This window comes from Hemiscyllium ocellatum, chromosome 12 (assembly GCF_020745735.1).
Source record: "Hemiscyllium ocellatum isolate sHemOce1 chromosome 12, sHemOce1.pat.X.cur, whole genome shotgun sequence".
Lineage (NCBI taxonomy): Eukaryota > Metazoa > Chordata > Chondrichthyes > Orectolobiformes > Hemiscylliidae > Hemiscyllium > Hemiscyllium ocellatum.
The window spans coordinates 10,573,969-10,590,618 of NC_083412.1; the positions used below are offsets into that span (position 1 = coordinate 10,573,969).

General features: G+C 45.8%; 1 protein-coding gene across 1 annotated transcript in view; it reads left to right on the forward strand.

The window, feature by feature from the left end:
• Window positions 1-5,328: 5,328 nt before the first annotated feature.
• LOC132820887 (coagulation factor X-like) overlaps window positions 5,329-16,650 on the forward strand; it is a 75,025-nt gene continuing 63,703 nt past the window's right edge. The window contains exons 1-3 of the mRNA XM_060833246.1: window positions 5,329-5,361; window positions 14,488-14,588; window positions 16,353-16,585. Coding sequence (XP_060689229.1) covers window positions 5,329-5,361; window positions 14,488-14,588; window positions 16,353-16,585 — 367 coding nt within the window. The remainder of the gene's footprint in view (window positions 5,362-14,487; window positions 14,589-16,352; window positions 16,586-16,650) is intronic.

A 16,650-nucleotide genomic window follows, 5' to 3' on the forward strand; every position in this document is an offset into this window, starting at 1 on the left:
CAACTCTGTTTCCCATGCTGCCAGAGCCTCTCCAGCAATTTTTTTTTTGTTGCACTTCCACATTTCCTTTCCTGAATAAAAGTCTCGGAAAACTGCCTGGGTTTTCTTAAATACGACCGCAGTTAAATGGGGATGCATGTGAAGTCTGGTCTGCGACGGGTTGAAGTGAAGGGCACATCTCTATGGTGAGAGGAGAAATATTTACTAAGAACAAGTAGAGGGGGGCAACGTTTTAACACAGGGAGGGTCATGTGTGGGATGAATTTCCAAAGGAAGTGGTGGAAACACTTGCGGCATTTAAAAGACATTTGGATAAGTACATGGTTAAGAAATGTTAGTGCAGGCAGATGGGACTAGTTTAGTTTGGGATTATGTCTGGCATGGACTGGTTGTAGGGTCTATTTCTGCGCTGTATAACTCTATTCCTCTATGACTACGTTATGTTCCATTTCTGCAAGTTGTAATGGAAACAGCAAGGTGAAATAAAAACAATGATTTTTCTCTGTCTGAAGGTGAACATTTCCTCCAGATTCCAGAAGGCACTGAACAAGTGAGGAACGTATCCCGGGTGATCCTACATGAGAATTACAACGCAGAAACCGTCGATAGTGACATTGCACTGCTCGAACTCAGTGCTCCGGTCGAACTGAACGATTTTGCAGTCCCCATCTGTTTGGCGGAACGGGATTTTGTTTTACGGGAGTTAAACCAAATCCGGTTCCCCACAGTGACCGGCTGGGGAAGGGTATTCGATGCAGGGATCATTGCGCAGACACTTCAGAAACTCCGGATCCCACTTGTCCGGACCTCTGAGTGCCGCCTGACGACCGAGAGAGAAATCACTCAGAACATGTTCTGCGCAGGATACCGGGACGTGAAGATGGACTCCTGTCGAGGGGATAGCGGGGGGCCGTTGGCCGCACAATACAAGGGCAGCTGGTTTTTAACTGGGATCGTAAGCTGGGGAGAAAATGGGTGCGCCAGCAAGGGAAAATATGGAGTTTACACAAAAGTCTACAAGTTCATTGAATGGATCCGGCAGTATGTAAATCAGGGCAGGCCAACAACAAGTCCCCCTGTGCTGGAGAACCGGACTGCATCAATGAAATGAATGGTAACCACTTCCTAGGTCTTCATAAACCATCTTCTGCTGATTTTGAGACAAATGTGACAGGAATTGTAATGTTTCACTGATGAAAATTAAAATCACAAACTGTTGTAACTCTCTGGCCCCACTAACTTCTGATTGAAGCCCCAATGAATCATGCAGATTTTCCACACCACCCTTCACAGATTTCTGTTCAAAATTCTGCTGAAATGGAAAATAAGTACAAACGGTGATTTGAAATGGGAAGCACATCGAGGGGTTATAACCTTCCCGGAAACTGGGGAAAGTTCAGTTTCTCTCACAATAGGTCACTTGGAGTAAACGGTTTGAGAAGGTCGCAGCCATACCCCGCTCCATACTCTTCCTGTACAGAGGGAGGCCATTTTTCCCATCATGCTTGGTTCTATTACCTCGTGGAGAAAGTGGGGACTGCAGATGCTGGAGATCAGAGCTGAAACTGTGTTGCTGGAAAAGCGCAGCAGGTCAGGCAGCATCCAAGGAGCAGGAGAGTCGACGTTTCAGGCATAAGGGCTTATGCCTGAAACGTCGATTCTCCTGCTCTTTGGATGCTGCCTGACCTGCTGCACCTTTCCAGCAACACATTTTCAGCTCTATTACCTCATGCCAATATTTCTCAGTGCCCTACACACTATTTCTATCCAAATACACTTCCAATGCCTCTCTTCATTGCTTCAATCAAGCTTGCCTCCACCACATTTCTAGGCAGTGTATTCCATACTCACTGTGAAAATGATTCTTCCCACATCACTCTTGCTTTAAATCTATGCCACTCTCAGTGTGGCTTTTACAGTAGGCACTTCTTCTCCACCTGCCTGCTATATCCAGCCCATTTATGGATTTGAAAACCTCTATTAAATCTCCTCCTAACCTTTCTTCTCTCCTGGGGGAGCAGCCCCATCTTCTTCAATCTATCCTCATCACTGACATTCCTCATCTCTGGAACCATTCTTGTAAATCATTTCCATTCTCTGTCCAAAGCATTCACACCTTTCCTGTAATGGGGCACCCAGAAATGTGTATTATGCTCCAGCTGGGATTTAACAAGCGTTCTGTACAGTTTCAACATCACCTCCTTGCTTCTGTACTCGACGCCCCTGTTAATAAAGCTGAGGCCACTGTGCGCTTTATGAACCAACAGGTTTATTTGGAAGTACTAGCTTTCAGAGAGCTGCTCCTTCATCTGATATCTTTTGGAGCAGGATCATAAGCTTCCTGATGAAGGAGCAGTGCTCTGAAAGCTAGTGCTTCCAAATAAACCTGTTGGACTGTTACCTGGTGTTATGCGATTTTTGACTTTGTCCACCCCAGTCCAACACCAGCACCTCCACGTTGTGCTTTATTAACAGCTCTTCTGCCACTTTTGATGATCTGCGCACATAGACACCCAGGTCTCTCTGCTCTTACACCCCCTTTAGAATTGTACTCCCCTATTTTTTATTGTCTTTCAATGTTCTTCCAAACAAAATGCAACACTCCACACTTCACCACATTGAGTCTCACCTGCCACCAAGCTTCCCATTCCACTAACCTGTCAATGTCCACACGGCCGTCCTCACTGCTTACAATGCTTCCTAATTTAGTGTGAGTCACAAACTTTGAAATTGTCCCCGGAATGCCAAGGTCTATCAATATATATCAGGAAAAACAAAAGTCCTAATGCTGATCCCTGGAGAATGCCATTACAAGCCTTCCTCCAGCCTGAAAACTATCCATTGATTATTATTCTCTGTCTCATGTCACTCAGCAGGTTTTGTGTTGACGTTGCTACTAACCCATTTATACCATGGCCCATTAATTTTCCTCACAACTCTGTTGTGTGGCACTGCATCGAAGACCTTCAGAAAGCCAATGCATACCTCATCAACAGTATTACCCTCATCGAGTCTTTCTGTTACTGACTTGGATTGAAAATTGGCTGACACTCAGGAAGCAAAGAGTTGTGATAAACGGGTCCCTTTCGGAATAGCAGGCGGTGTCCAGTGGGGTACCATTGTGGGGTACAGGTGGAGTTCGGTGCTAGGATTGCAGCTATTTACAATATATATTAATGATGTAAATGAAGGCATTAAAAGTAATATTAGCAAATTTGCTGATGACACAAAGCTGGGTGGCAGGGTGAAATGTGAGGAGGATGTTAGGAGAATACAGGGTGACCTGAACAGGCTAGATGAGTGGATGGATGCATGGCAGATGCAGTTTAATGTTGATAAATGTGTGGTTATCCACTTTGGTGGCAAGAACAGGAAGGCAGATTACTACCTAAATGGAGTGAAGTTAGCTAAAGGGGAAGTACAATGAGATCTAGGTGAGCTTGTACATCAGTCAATGAAAGCAAGCATGCAGGTACAGCAGGCAGTGAAGAAAGCTAATGGCATGCTGGCCTTCATGACAAGAGGAATTGAGTATAGGAGAAAAGAGGTCCTTCTGCAGCTGTACAGGCCCCTGGTGAGACCGCATCTGAAGTATTGTGTACAGTTTTGGTCTCCAAATTTGAGGAAGGCCATTCTGGCTATTGAGGGAGTGCAATGTAAGTTCAAGAGGTCAATTCCCGGAATGGCGGGACTATCGTATATTGAAAGATTGGAACGATTGGGTTTGTATATGCTTGAGTTTAGAAGGATAAGAGGGGATCTGATTGAGACGTATAGGATTATTAAAGGATTGGACACTCTGGAGGCAGGAAGCATGTTTCTGCTGATGGGTAAGTCCCGAACCAGAGGACACAGTTCAAAAATAAGGGGTAGGCCACTTAGAACAGAGTTGAGGAGAAACTTCTTCACCCAGAGAGTGGTGGCTGTGTGGAATGCACAGTCTTACAGCGTTTTGGCTCAGTGTTACTCTATAACCATAAGACCATCAGGTACAGGAGCAGAATGAGGCCATTCGGCCCATCGATCTGCACTGCCATTCAATCATGGCTAACATGTTTCTCAACCCAATTCTCCTGCTTTCTCCCTGTAACTTTGACCCTCTCACCAATCAAGAACCTATCTATCTCTGTCTGAAATAACCTCAAAGGCTTTGGTTTCCACAGAAAGTTCTATGGAAAGATTCTCACCGCAAGGCTGAGTGGATTTTCTCACAGTATCTCACCAAACATGTGCATTAGTGCCATTGTGAGCCCTCACAGTGAGAATCATATCTGACTACCACCTCATTTTGCCATACCCAGAGTGAGTTGACATTACCTGCTGATTGACTGCAGCCCCTGGCGCCATCTTTAGAAGTCAATTCTGCACCCGGGCATGCTGTGTCAGCATGGAGCTGCTGCTCTGTACGGTTCGTGACATCTGCCCATGAACATGGCAGACAGAGGGTTGCAAAGTGCCCTGCTGTGTGGGCAGAAAGCTGGATGGTCTGATACACAGGCAGGACGTGCACATCCCTCAAGACCAGCATTGCAGGCCAGACCATGTCAGCCTGGCTCAAGCATGTCCACTAGGTAGGAACAGTTTGTCTGTCTGGAGTACTGCCCGGCACTATGGGCAGATGGTCAATAATCTCCCCGCTTCCCCAGTGTCAGTGCCACCGTCTTCTATCTGCTACCTCACACTCGCGCTGTTACTGTCCCTATCTCCCATTCCAGGCTCATGCTCTACCAGTCTCACTGTTACCCGACATCACCTTCACTTGCTGTTCACCTTCCCAGCACTGCCGGCCATGCGTGCTCTCTACACTGCCTACTCACTCAGCTGGGATACCTCCCCAACCACAGTAATAGTAACCCACTTTCATCTCTAGCAATGTTTGCCTCTCTCTCTCATTCTGGGGCAAACCAGTGGCAGATAGAAAAAGGCATGCTGGGTGGTTGACTGCCCAGTATTTGGCACCACTCCCTTTATGTGGGAGTCCTGAGCAGGACTGCCCCAAATGATTGACTGATAGCAATCCAGGGATAGCCCTTGACTTTCTGAGCCATGAACCCCTGTGCAAAGACTTGCTCCCTTGATCTGCTAGAGCCTTGCCTACAATCATGACAGGGCTCATACAGATATCATTGGTCTTTCAGCCAATCAACGCTCAGACTTTCTGCCCTACTCTCTCCCCAAGTCCACCGGCATTTTCTTTCACTCCTAATTAAGGCCTGAAGATCCTCTCTGTTCACTTCACACTGGACAATCTGGGATTGCTGGTGATCCTTGTGGAAAGATGTTTTCAAATCTTAGTCCTGAATTGACAGGCTGCTATTATCTGTAGCAATGGCTGAGTGGCAGGAAGACGGTAGCATGGTGGTAAGTTTACGGCTAACCATCCAAAGGGGAGAAAGTGAGGACTGCAGACGCTGGAGATCAGAGTCAAGTGGTGCTGGAAAAGCACAGCAGATCAGGCAGCATCTGAGGAGCAGGAAAATCGATGTTCAGGCATAATTCCTTCTCGATTCTCCTGCTGCTTGGATGCTGCCTGACTTGCTGTATCTTTCCAGCACTGCGCTCTTGACAATCCAAAGACCCAAGTGTAATACTCTGAGGAACGTGGGTTTAAATCCTACTATGGCATGCGTTTGAATTTTATGAGTTAATTTGGAATCGGAAACTAATCATCAATTGTTGTCAAACCCCACGTGGTTCACTAATGTCCATGAAGAAATCTGAACTGTCCTTACCTGATCTAGCCTATATGTAACTCCAAACCCGAAGCAGTTGGCTCTTAACTGCACTCTAAAATGGCTGAGTAAGCCACATAGTTCAAAGGTATCTAGGGATAGGCAACCAGTTTTTAAGACTGCATAACTGTCAGAAAAATTATCTATTCATATACACAGTGGTTTCAGTGTCAGTCCTGAATGCGTAACCTTCTAAAGAGAACAGCAAATTCTATCTTGTACATCCCTCCTTCCCTTAGCCCCACATCCTTCCAGGCACATGACAATGTAGTGGAGGTTGCTTGATGTCATTAGGATTCTGGCTGATCCGATGATGTCACAGAGCTGTTCCTCGTGGGCCGAAATACACACCGAGGGTGGAATTAAGGAGAGTAGGGAGAAAAAGCACAGGAAAGTCTGAAATCTGACCATCGGAATGTTACAAACACATGCAGAGAGATATGTGGATAAGATCAACTCATGTTAGATGGTCGGGTTTAGGGGATAATCTTTCACTCATATCAAAATGATACTAAAGCTTGGTGACCATAATTCTAAAATAGCAATGAAAAGGGTAGACCATATCTAAAAGTTAAAATTCTAAATTGGAGGAAGGCCAACTTTTGACTGTATTAGGTAAGAACTTTCAAAAGTTGATTGGGGGCAGATGTTCACAGACAAAAAGATGGCTCGAAAGTGGGAAGCTTTCAAAAATGAGATAACGAGAATCCAGAGACAATATGTTCATGTTGGGGTGAAGGGTGTAGGGAATGCTAGGTGACTAGAGAAATTGAGGTTTTGGTTAAAAATAAGAAGGAGGTATATAGGTCGATAGAATAGTGAAGAAGGCATTTGGTACGCTATCCTTTATTGGTCAGAGTATTGAGCACAGGAGTTGGGAGGTCACGTTGCAGCTGTACAGGACATAGGTTAGGCCACTGTTGGAATATTGCGTGCAATTCTAGTCTCCTTCCTATCAGAAAGATGCTGTGAAACTTGAAAGGGTTCAGCAAAGATTTACAAGGATGTTGCCAGGGTTGGAGAGTCTGAGCTACAGGGAGAGGCTGAATAGGCTGGGGCTGTTTTCCCTAGAGCGTCAGAGGCTGAGGGGTGACCTTATAGAGGTTTACAAAATTATGAGGGGCATGGATAGGGTAAGTAGACAAAGTCTTTTCCCTGGGATCGGGGAGTCCAGAACTAGAGGGCATAGGTTTAGGGTGAGAGGGGAAAGATATAAAAGAGACTTATGGGGCAACTTTTTCACGCAGAGGGTGGTACATGTATGGAAATGAGCTGTGGTGGAGGCTGATACAATTGCAACATTTAAGAGGCATTTGGATGGGTATATGAATAGGAAGGGTTTGGAGGGATATGGGGCTAGGTGCTGGCAAGTGGGACTAGATTGGATTGGGATAGCTGGTCGGCATGGATGGGTTGGACCGAAGGGTCTGTTTCCATGCTGTACATCTCTATGACTCTTTGCGGTTTAGACAGCAGAGATCAAGGGAATCCTTCGAACAGTATAAAAGTACTTACTGTGTTGCCATACCACAGGGGTTCCTCTCATATTATCAAGAAGTAACTGGTGGTGATCTAACCTGAAGGCAACCAGACCTCAGGTGAGGGAAGAAGTTGAGAAGGAGAGACTTTCATGGGAACCACAAACCAGTGATGGGCATTGAACCCACACAGTTGGTATCACACTAGCCTGTAAACCAGCAATCCAGCCAACTGAGCTAAACCGATTCCTTCAAAGGCTATAGGAGTATACTTAAGAGGGAATTCAGGAATGCAGAAGAGGACATGCGATAGCTTTGGCAAGTAGGATTAAGGAGAATGCAAAGGGATTCTATATGTATAAAGTAAGGTGTAAAGGTTAACTAGTGAGAAAATAATGAAAGATCAGCAAAGCCACTTATATGTGGAACAGCAGGAGATGGGGGAGATACTAAACAAATATTTTGTGGAGAAGGACATTAAAGATAGAGAACATGGGAAAATACATAGGGGCACCTTGAAAAGTGTCCATATTATAGAGGAGGAGCATAAAGGTGGATAAATCCCTAGGACCTGGTCAGGTGTATTCTAGAACTCTGTGGGAAGTTGGGGAATTGATTGCTGTGTCCCTTGCTAAGATATTTGTATTATCGCTAGTCGCAGGTAAGGTGCCGGAAGACCAGAGCTTGGCCAAAATGGTGCCGCTATTTAAGAAAGGTGGTAAGGAGAAGCCAGTGAACTATAGACCAGTGAGCCTGACCTCAGTGGTGGGCAAATTATAGAGTCATAGAGATATACAGACCCTTCGGTCCAACCCGTCCATGCCGACCAGATATCCTAACCCAATCTAGCCCCACCTGCCAGCACCAGGCCCATATCCCTCTAAACCCTTCCTATTCATACACCCTTCCAAATGCCTCTTAAATGTTGTAATTGTACCAGCCTCCAACACTTCCTCCGGTAGCCCATTCCATACACGCACTGCCCTCTGTGTAAAAATGTTGCCCCTTAGGTCTCTTTAATATCTTTCCCCTCTCACTCTAAACCTACGCCCTCTAGTTCTGGACTCCCCCACCCCAGGGAAAAGACCTTGTCCATTTACCATATCCATGCCCCTCATGATTTTCTAAACATGTATGCAGTCAGCCCTCAGCCTCCGACGCTCCAGGAAAACAGCCCCAACCTATTCAACCTCTCCCTGTAGCTCAAATCGTCCAACTCTGGCAACATCCTTGTAAACCTTTTCTGAACTTTTCAAGTTTCACAACATCCTTCTGATAGGAAAGAGACTAGAATTGCTCATAATATGCCAAAAGTGACCTAACCAATGTCCTATACAGCTGCACAATGACCTCCCAACTCCTGTACTCAATGCTTTGGCCAATAAAGGGAAGCATACCAAACGCCTTCTTCACTATCCTATCTACCTGTGACTCCACTTTCAAGGGGCTATGAACCTGCACTCCAAGATCATGTTGTTCAGCAACACTCCCTAGGACCTTACCATTAAGTGTATAAGTCCTGATGAGATTTGCTTTCCTAAAATGCATCATCTCGCATTTATCTAAATTAAACTCCACTGCCATTCCTCAGCCCATTGGCCCATCTGGTCAAGAACCTGTTGTAATCTGAGGTAACCTTCTTCGCTGTCCACTACATCTCCAATATTGATGTCATCTGCAAACTTACTAACTGTACCTCTTATGCTCACATCTAAATCATTTATATAAATGACGAAAAGTAGTGGACCCAGCACCGACCCTTGTAGCACTCCGCTGATCACAGGCCTCCAGTCTGAAAAACAACCCTCCACCACCATCCTCTGTCTTCTATCTTTGAGCCAGTTCTGTATCCAAATGGCTACTTCTCCTTGTATTCCATGAGATCTAACCTTGCTAATCAGTCTCCCATGGGGAACCTTGTCAAATGCCTTACTGAAGTCCATATAGATCACATCTACTGTTCTGCCCACATCAATCTTCTTTGTTACTTCTTCAAAAAACTCAATCAAGTTTGTGAGACATGATTTCCCACGCACAAAGCCATGTTGACTATCCATAATCAGTCCTTGCCTTTCCAAATACATGTACATCCAGTCCCTCAGGATTCCCTCCAACAACTTGCCCACCACCGAGGTCAGGCTCACTGGTTTATAGTTCTCTGGCTTGTCTTTATCACCCTTTTTAAACAGTGGCACCACATTTGCCAACCTCCAGTCTTCCGGCACCCCATCTGTGACTATCGATGATACAAATATCTCAGCAAGAGGCCCAGCAATCACTTCCCTAGCTTCCCACAGAGTTCTAGCGTACACCTGATCAGGTCCTGGGGATTAATCCATCTTCACGCATTTCAAAAGATCCAAGAATTTCTTCTCTATTATATGGACATTTTTCAACATGTCACCATCTATTTCCCTACATTCCACTGGTAAAGTTGAGAACAAAGGTGAGTCAAACAGTCAGGGCAGGCAGGGACAAAGCAGAGAACAAGGTAGTACTGATAAATTAAACTGTATTTATTTCAATTCAAGGGGCCTAACAGGGAAGGCAGATGAACTCAGGGCATAGTTAAGAACATGGGACTGGGATATCATAGCAATTACGGAAACATGGCTCAGGGATGGACAGAACTGGCAGCTCAATGTTCTGGGATACAAATGTTACAGGAAGGATAGAAAGGGAGGCAAGAAAGGAGGGGGAGTGGCATTTTTGATAAGGGCTTACAGCTGTGCTGAGGGAGGATATTCTCAGAAATACACCCAGGGAAGTTATGTGGGTTGAACTGAGGAATAAGAAAGGGATGATCACCTTATTGGGATTGTATTATAGAACCCCCTAATAGTCAGAGGAAAATTGAGAAACAAATTTGTAAGGGGACTTCAGCTATCTGTAAGAATAATAGGGTGGTTATGGTAGGGGATTTTAACTTTCCAAACATAGACTGGGACTGCCATAGTGTTAAAGGTTTAGATGGAGAGGAATTTGTTAAGTGTGTACAAGACAATTTTCTGTTTCAGTATGTGGATGTACCTACTAGAGAAGGTGCAAAACTTGACCTACTCTTGGGAAATAAGGCAGGGCAGGTGACTGAGATGTCAGTGGGGGAGCACTTTGAGGCAAGTGACCATAATTCTATTCGTTTTAAAATAGTGATGGGAAAGGATAGACCAGATCTAAATGTTGAACTTCTAAATTGGAGAAAGGCCAATTTTAATGGTATGAGAAAAGAATTTTCAAAATTGGGAGCAGATGTTTGCAGGTAAAGGGACGGCTAGAAAATTGGAAGCCTTGAGATATGAGATAACGAGAGTCCAGAGAAAGTATATTCCTGTTAGGGTGAAAGGGAAGGCTGGTAGGTATAGGGAATGCTGGATAACTATAGAAATTGAGGGTTTAGTTAAGAAAAAGAAGGAGGCATATGTAAGGTATAGACAGAATAGATAGAGTGAATCCTTAGAAGAGTATAAAGGCAGTCAGAACATACTTATGAGGGAAATCAGGAGGACAAAAAGGGGACATGAGGTAGCTTTGGCAAATAGGGTTAAGGAGAATCCAAAGGGTTTTTACAAATACATTAAGGACAAAAGGATAACTAGGGAGAGAACAGGGCCCCTCAAAGATCAGCAAGGCAGCCTTTGTGTGTAGTCGCAGGAGACAGGGGAGATACTAAATGAGTATTTTGCATCAGTGTTTCTTGTGGAAAAAGACATTGAAGATAGCACAGAAACAGACCCTTTGGTCCAACCCGTCCATGCCGACCAGATATCCCAACCCAGTCTAGTCCCACCCACCAGCACCCGGCCTATATCCCTCAAAACCCTTCCTATTCAGTATGTCTTTTAAATTTTATGAGAGGTTGATAAAATCATGAAGGGAATGGATATGGTAAATAACCAAAGTCTTTTCCCTGGGGTCGGGTGTCAAAAACTAGAGGTGAGAGGGGAAAAATATAAAACCGATCTAAGGGGCAACTGTTTATGCAGAGAGCAGTGTGTGTATGGAATGAGCTGCCGGGGGGAGGTGGTGGAGGTGAGTACATTTCTGACTTTTAAAAGGCAACTGGATGGATTTATGAATAAAGTTAAAAACCACACAGCACTGGGTTATAGTCCAACAGGTTTATTTGGAAGTACAAGCTTTCAGAGCGCTGCTCCTTCATCAGGTAACTTGTAACCTATTTGGTCTATAGCCTGGTGCTCTGTGATTTTGCACTTGGTCCAGCCGAGTCCAACACCAGCACCTCCTCATCATGGGTGAAGGGTTTAGAGGCATATGGATCAAATCTGGCAAGTGAGACTTGATTAATTCAGAGATTTGGCCGGCATGGACGACTTGGATCAAAGAGTCTGTTTCCGTGCTGCATATCTCTATGACTCTATGACCCTCAATCACTAAATACATATAGTTGTCTTCAGTCTTAACCTGTATTAAATTCAATAGTGTCATACTGTCTCCTCAACCAGGCTATCTTCAACCAAACCCTGGCTATGGGTGTGCCAAGAGTGAGATTCCCTTGAACAAATGGTTGTTGTCCCTCACGGGGCCCGTGCCATTGACTGGAGGATTGAAAGGAGGTCTTTTGAGTTGAATTGGCATCATTTGATGTGGGTGTAGCCCAAGCCGCCTGTCAGCTCCCTGCATATCGACGAGTGCAGGCTCTCTGTGCTTATCACAACCGATCACTGACCTTTACATCTGTTTACTGTTTCCCCTGCTCTTATTGACTAATTGTTGGTTTTGCAGAGGTCAGGGGTTCAGGGGTCAGCAGGTCAAGGACATCCCAAGGTGCAGTTCGCCAGGAGCAGGCAGCTCCGGGGGCCCAGGGCAGAGTAGAGCACTTGTCCTCCAGGAGGCGCCTCATAGTCACAGTGCTGGGACTAAAAAAATTAGAGAAACTGATTTACAAACTTTGAAACAAAAACTTAGGGGTAGAGATGAGGGGAATTTATTTCTTTAATGCTGTCTAGAATTCTCTTCTTTCTCCTTAAATCACTGTCTGAGCCAGACTTACTGCCCATCCCTAGTTGCTCCTTGCGAAGATGATGGTGAGCTGCCTCCTTGAACCGCTGCAGTCCATGTGTTGTAGGTGGACTCACAATGCAACTCAGTAGGGCATTCCAGGATTTGACCCAGCAACACTGAGGGAACAATGATGTCTTTCCAAGTCACTGTGTGGCAGTAGGGGAACTTGCAGGGGGTGGTGTTCCCTCGTATCTGCTGCCCTTGTCCTTCTAGATGGAGGTGGTTGTGGATTTGGAAGGTGCTGTCTGAGGACCCTTGGTGAATTTCTGCAGTGCATCTTGTAGATAGTATACACTGCTGCTACTGAAGTGTCAGTGCCGGAGGGAGTGGATGTTTGTGGACGTGGCGCCAATGAAATGGCCTGGATGGTGTCAAGCTTGTTGAATGTTGTTGGAGCTGCACCCATCCAGGCAAGTGGGGAGTATTCCATCACACTCCTGACTTGTGCCTTGTTGCCAGGCATTGGGAGTCAAGGGGTGAGTTAATTGAGGCAGTATTCCTTGCATCTGACCTGTTCTTTTAGCCACTGTGCTTATATTGTGAGTCCAGTTCAGTTTCCAATCAATGTACCCCCCGGCATGGTGATAAAGGGGGATTCAGTAATGGCAATGTCAAGGGAAGATGGTTAGGTTCTTGCTTGTTGCAGATGGTCACATCCTGGCACTTGTGTGACACAAATGTAACTTGCCACTTGTCCAGAGATTGTCCATTTGAATATGGACTGCTTCAGTGCCTGAGGAGTTGCAAATGGTGCTGAACATTGTGCAGTCATCAGTGAGCATCCCTATTTCTGACCTTATGTTGGAGAGTAGATCATTAATACAGTGGCTAAAGATGGCCTAGGACACTCCCTTGATTACCCAGGGAAGGCAATGGTGTTCTGGTAATGTCATTGGATTCACAATCGATAACCTCAGGGAAAAGTTCTGGGGACATTGGTTTGAATCTCACGGGGTCAGACAGTGAAATTTGAACAGGGGAGTCCAGAAGTAGAGGGCATAGGTTTAGGGTGAGAGGGAAAAGATTTAAAAGGGATCTAAGGGGCAACTTTTCCACGCAGAGGGTGGTATGTGTATGGAATGAGCTACCAGAGGAACTGGTGGAGGCTGATACAATTACAACATTTAAGAGGCATCTGGATGAGTATATGAATAGGAAGGGTTCAGAGGGATATGGACCAAATGTTGGCAAATGGGACTGGATTAATTTAGGAATGACTCTACAATCCAATGGGGAATGAAGAAGTCGGCTTGAATGTGGCCATTTAGCCGTTGTTAGTTGCCATAAGTACAGAGACAACCGTGCATAGCTCAGTTGGGACAGCATTACTCTGAAGATCTGAAGGCCCAATTTCAATTTACTAGGGAGTTCATTTGGTGCAGTGGTAGGACGTACCTCTGGGTCAGAAGGTCTGAACTCAATTCCCAGTGCTCCAGAGTGGTGTAATAACATCACAACGTTGATTTGAAAATAACCACCTTGATTATAACAGGAAGCAGCTGAGACCGAATGCTCTGACTGACATAGATGGAGGTTTGGTAACGTGGAAGTGGAGGGTTACAGGAGACAGTCACGGACGGTGAGACCACAAGCAGATTGGTCGCGATTTTATTGAATGGTGGAGCAGTCTCGAAGGACCAAGTGGCCTAAGATCCCATGTTTAACCTCAGTGCGAGCTGTGTTGTAGGTGACACCCTCTCCCATCACTCTCCATGTCGGCCTGCAACTGTGTCAGTGAAAATGATCCTGCATTTAACACAGTCAGATTGGAATCCCCCACCCAATCCATATCACCCCATCCCTCCTCCCTCCTCCCCCCCCCCAGGTAATGTTCTGGAGACCTGGGTTCAAATCCTGTGAATGCAAATGGTGGAATTAGGTAAGGATGGCAGTTTACTTCCTTAAAGGGCATTCGTGACCTAGATGGGTTTTTCCTGACAATGCTTTCATCATTAGACTCTTCCAGATTATTACTGAATGCAAATGGTGGAATTTGCATTCAGTAATAATCTGGAAGAGTCTAATGATGAAAGCATTGTCAGGAAAAACCCATCTAGGTCACGAATGCCCTTTAAGGAAGTAAACTGCCATCCTTACCTAATCTAGCCTCAATATGACTCTAGACCCACATCAGTGCAGTGACTCTTAACTACCCTCTGGGCAATAAGGGATTCGCAATAAATGCTGACCTAGCCTAGATTTTAAAACCTCTTCCCACAATAAAGATACTGAATCTGATTTTTGTTCCATTATAGTCCATCTCTAACTGCCCTGGAGAAAGAGGTGGGGAGCTGTCTCCTTACATTTCCAAGCAGGATCACGAGCTTGGAGGCATGACTGACCAAACCGTCAACCTGTACTCCCTGCTCTGATAGGTCTTCCCTTCTGTTCCCCACCACTGCTCACCGAAGGGTGATGACAGTTTTCAGCTGGGGTCAACGTGAGACAGGGTCACAGTTGGGGAGAGGTTTGGGTAACACTGGTGGAATCATCCCATTAGGGAGGGAATTTCAGGATTTTGACCCAGTGACATTGTGAAGGAATGGCAATGTATTTCCATGTCAGGATAGTGATTGACTTGGAAGGGGTAGCGCTCCCATGTATCTGCTGTCCTTATCCTTCGAATTGAAGTGGCTGCGGGTTTATAAGGTGTTGCCTGAGGGTCTGTGGTAAATATCTGCAGTGCATCTTGAAGAGACATGCTGCTGCTACAGAGCGTTGTTGGTGAAGGAAGTGAACTTTTATGGATATGGGCTGTTTTGCCCTGGATGGTGTCAAGTTTCTTGAATGTTGTAGGAACTGCACTCATCCAGGCAAATGGGGGGGGGGTATTCCATCAAACTCCTGACTTGTGCCTTGTAGATGGTGGATAGACTTTGGGGAATTGAGAGACAAATATAGAGGGGATGTCAGAGGCAGGTTCTTTACACAGAGAGTTGTGGAGGCAGGGTCACTGGGGACATTTAAGAGACATGCAAATGGTCACAGAAATTTGAGGGTGAATACATAAGGATCAGTGGTCGGCACAACATCGTGGGCTGAAGGGCCTGTTCTGTGCTGTACTGTTTTATGTTCTATGTTCTAAGTTACTTGCTGCAGGATTCCTAGCCTCTGAGCTGCTCTTGGAGCCATGTGTTGATATGGTAACACCCAAGATGTTGCAGCTGATGGTGATTGGGCCTAGGGCACTACCCTGAGGAACTCTCTCAGAGATGTCCTGGAGCTGAGATGACTGATCTCTAACGACCACAACAATCTACCTATATTGAGAGTTTGTTGCTGGAAAAGCACAGCAGGTCAGGCAGTATCCGAGGAGCAGGAGAATCGACGTTTCAGGCTCATTCCTGATGAAGGGCTCCGGCCCGAAACGTAGATTTTCCTGCTCCTCGGATGCTGCCTGACCTGCTGTGCTTTTCCAGCAACACACTCTCAACTCTGATCTCCAGCATGTGCAGACGTCACTGTCTCCCACCATCTACCTGTATGTCAAGTATCACTCCAACCAATGAAGAGTTTGTTGCCTGATTTCACTGATTCCAGTTTTGCTAGGGCTTCTTGTTGCCAAGTGTGGCCTTCAAGGTCAAGGGCTGTCACTCCCACCTCACCTCAGGAATTCAGCTGTTTTGTCAATGTTTGAACCAGAGCTGAAATGACATCAGGACATGAGTGGCCCTGGCAGAACCCAAACTGGGTGTCAGTGAGCAGGTTATTGCTGAGTAAAGCAGTGTGAACAATCCTTCCTCTCATTTCACTAATGATTTACACTTGTTATGATGAAGGTTCATTAACGATAGTACCACTGGGCCATTGGATCCCCCTAAAGAGGTGGGTGCTATGTAGGGATATTGGGTTCCACTGGTTTAAAATGTCCTCAGCCCTGAAACAGTGAGCGGCCTCCTATTGCTCGTGGGTGTTGGAGAAGGGGGTTGTTTGAGCTGTGAGTGTTGTATAGTCCCTGTGCTCACACTTTGAATGTAGCTGGGGAGCTACGACCTGCTGATTGCGAGTCACTCAGGATGCCAGAGATCAAGGGTCGGTGGGGTATCGAGCGGTTTATGTTTGCAGCCCTAGTTGTTGATCTTTGAGCCTTGGTTCACTCGGGCTGTTCACTGAAACTCAGACGCAGGAGGAGTCAGCAAGCACCAGCGAAACATGGCAAGACTGCTCTGGGCTACGTCCCTTTTCCTGTTGCTTCACCCCACAGCCGCTCAAACTCCAGGTACCGTCTTTCTGTCGACCGGTACGCGGATGAAGATTCTCAATTTTGCAAGCTGTGCCCACCGCCGGTGGAAAGATTCAGAGTTTGTGACCTCGAGGGAGAGTCGTTCCTCGGCCTCCCATCTCAGCCAGATGGTGTGATGGTTAATCGTTGAAACCAGAGTATTCAGGGATGCACCCACTAACTGTCCCTCAGGGTT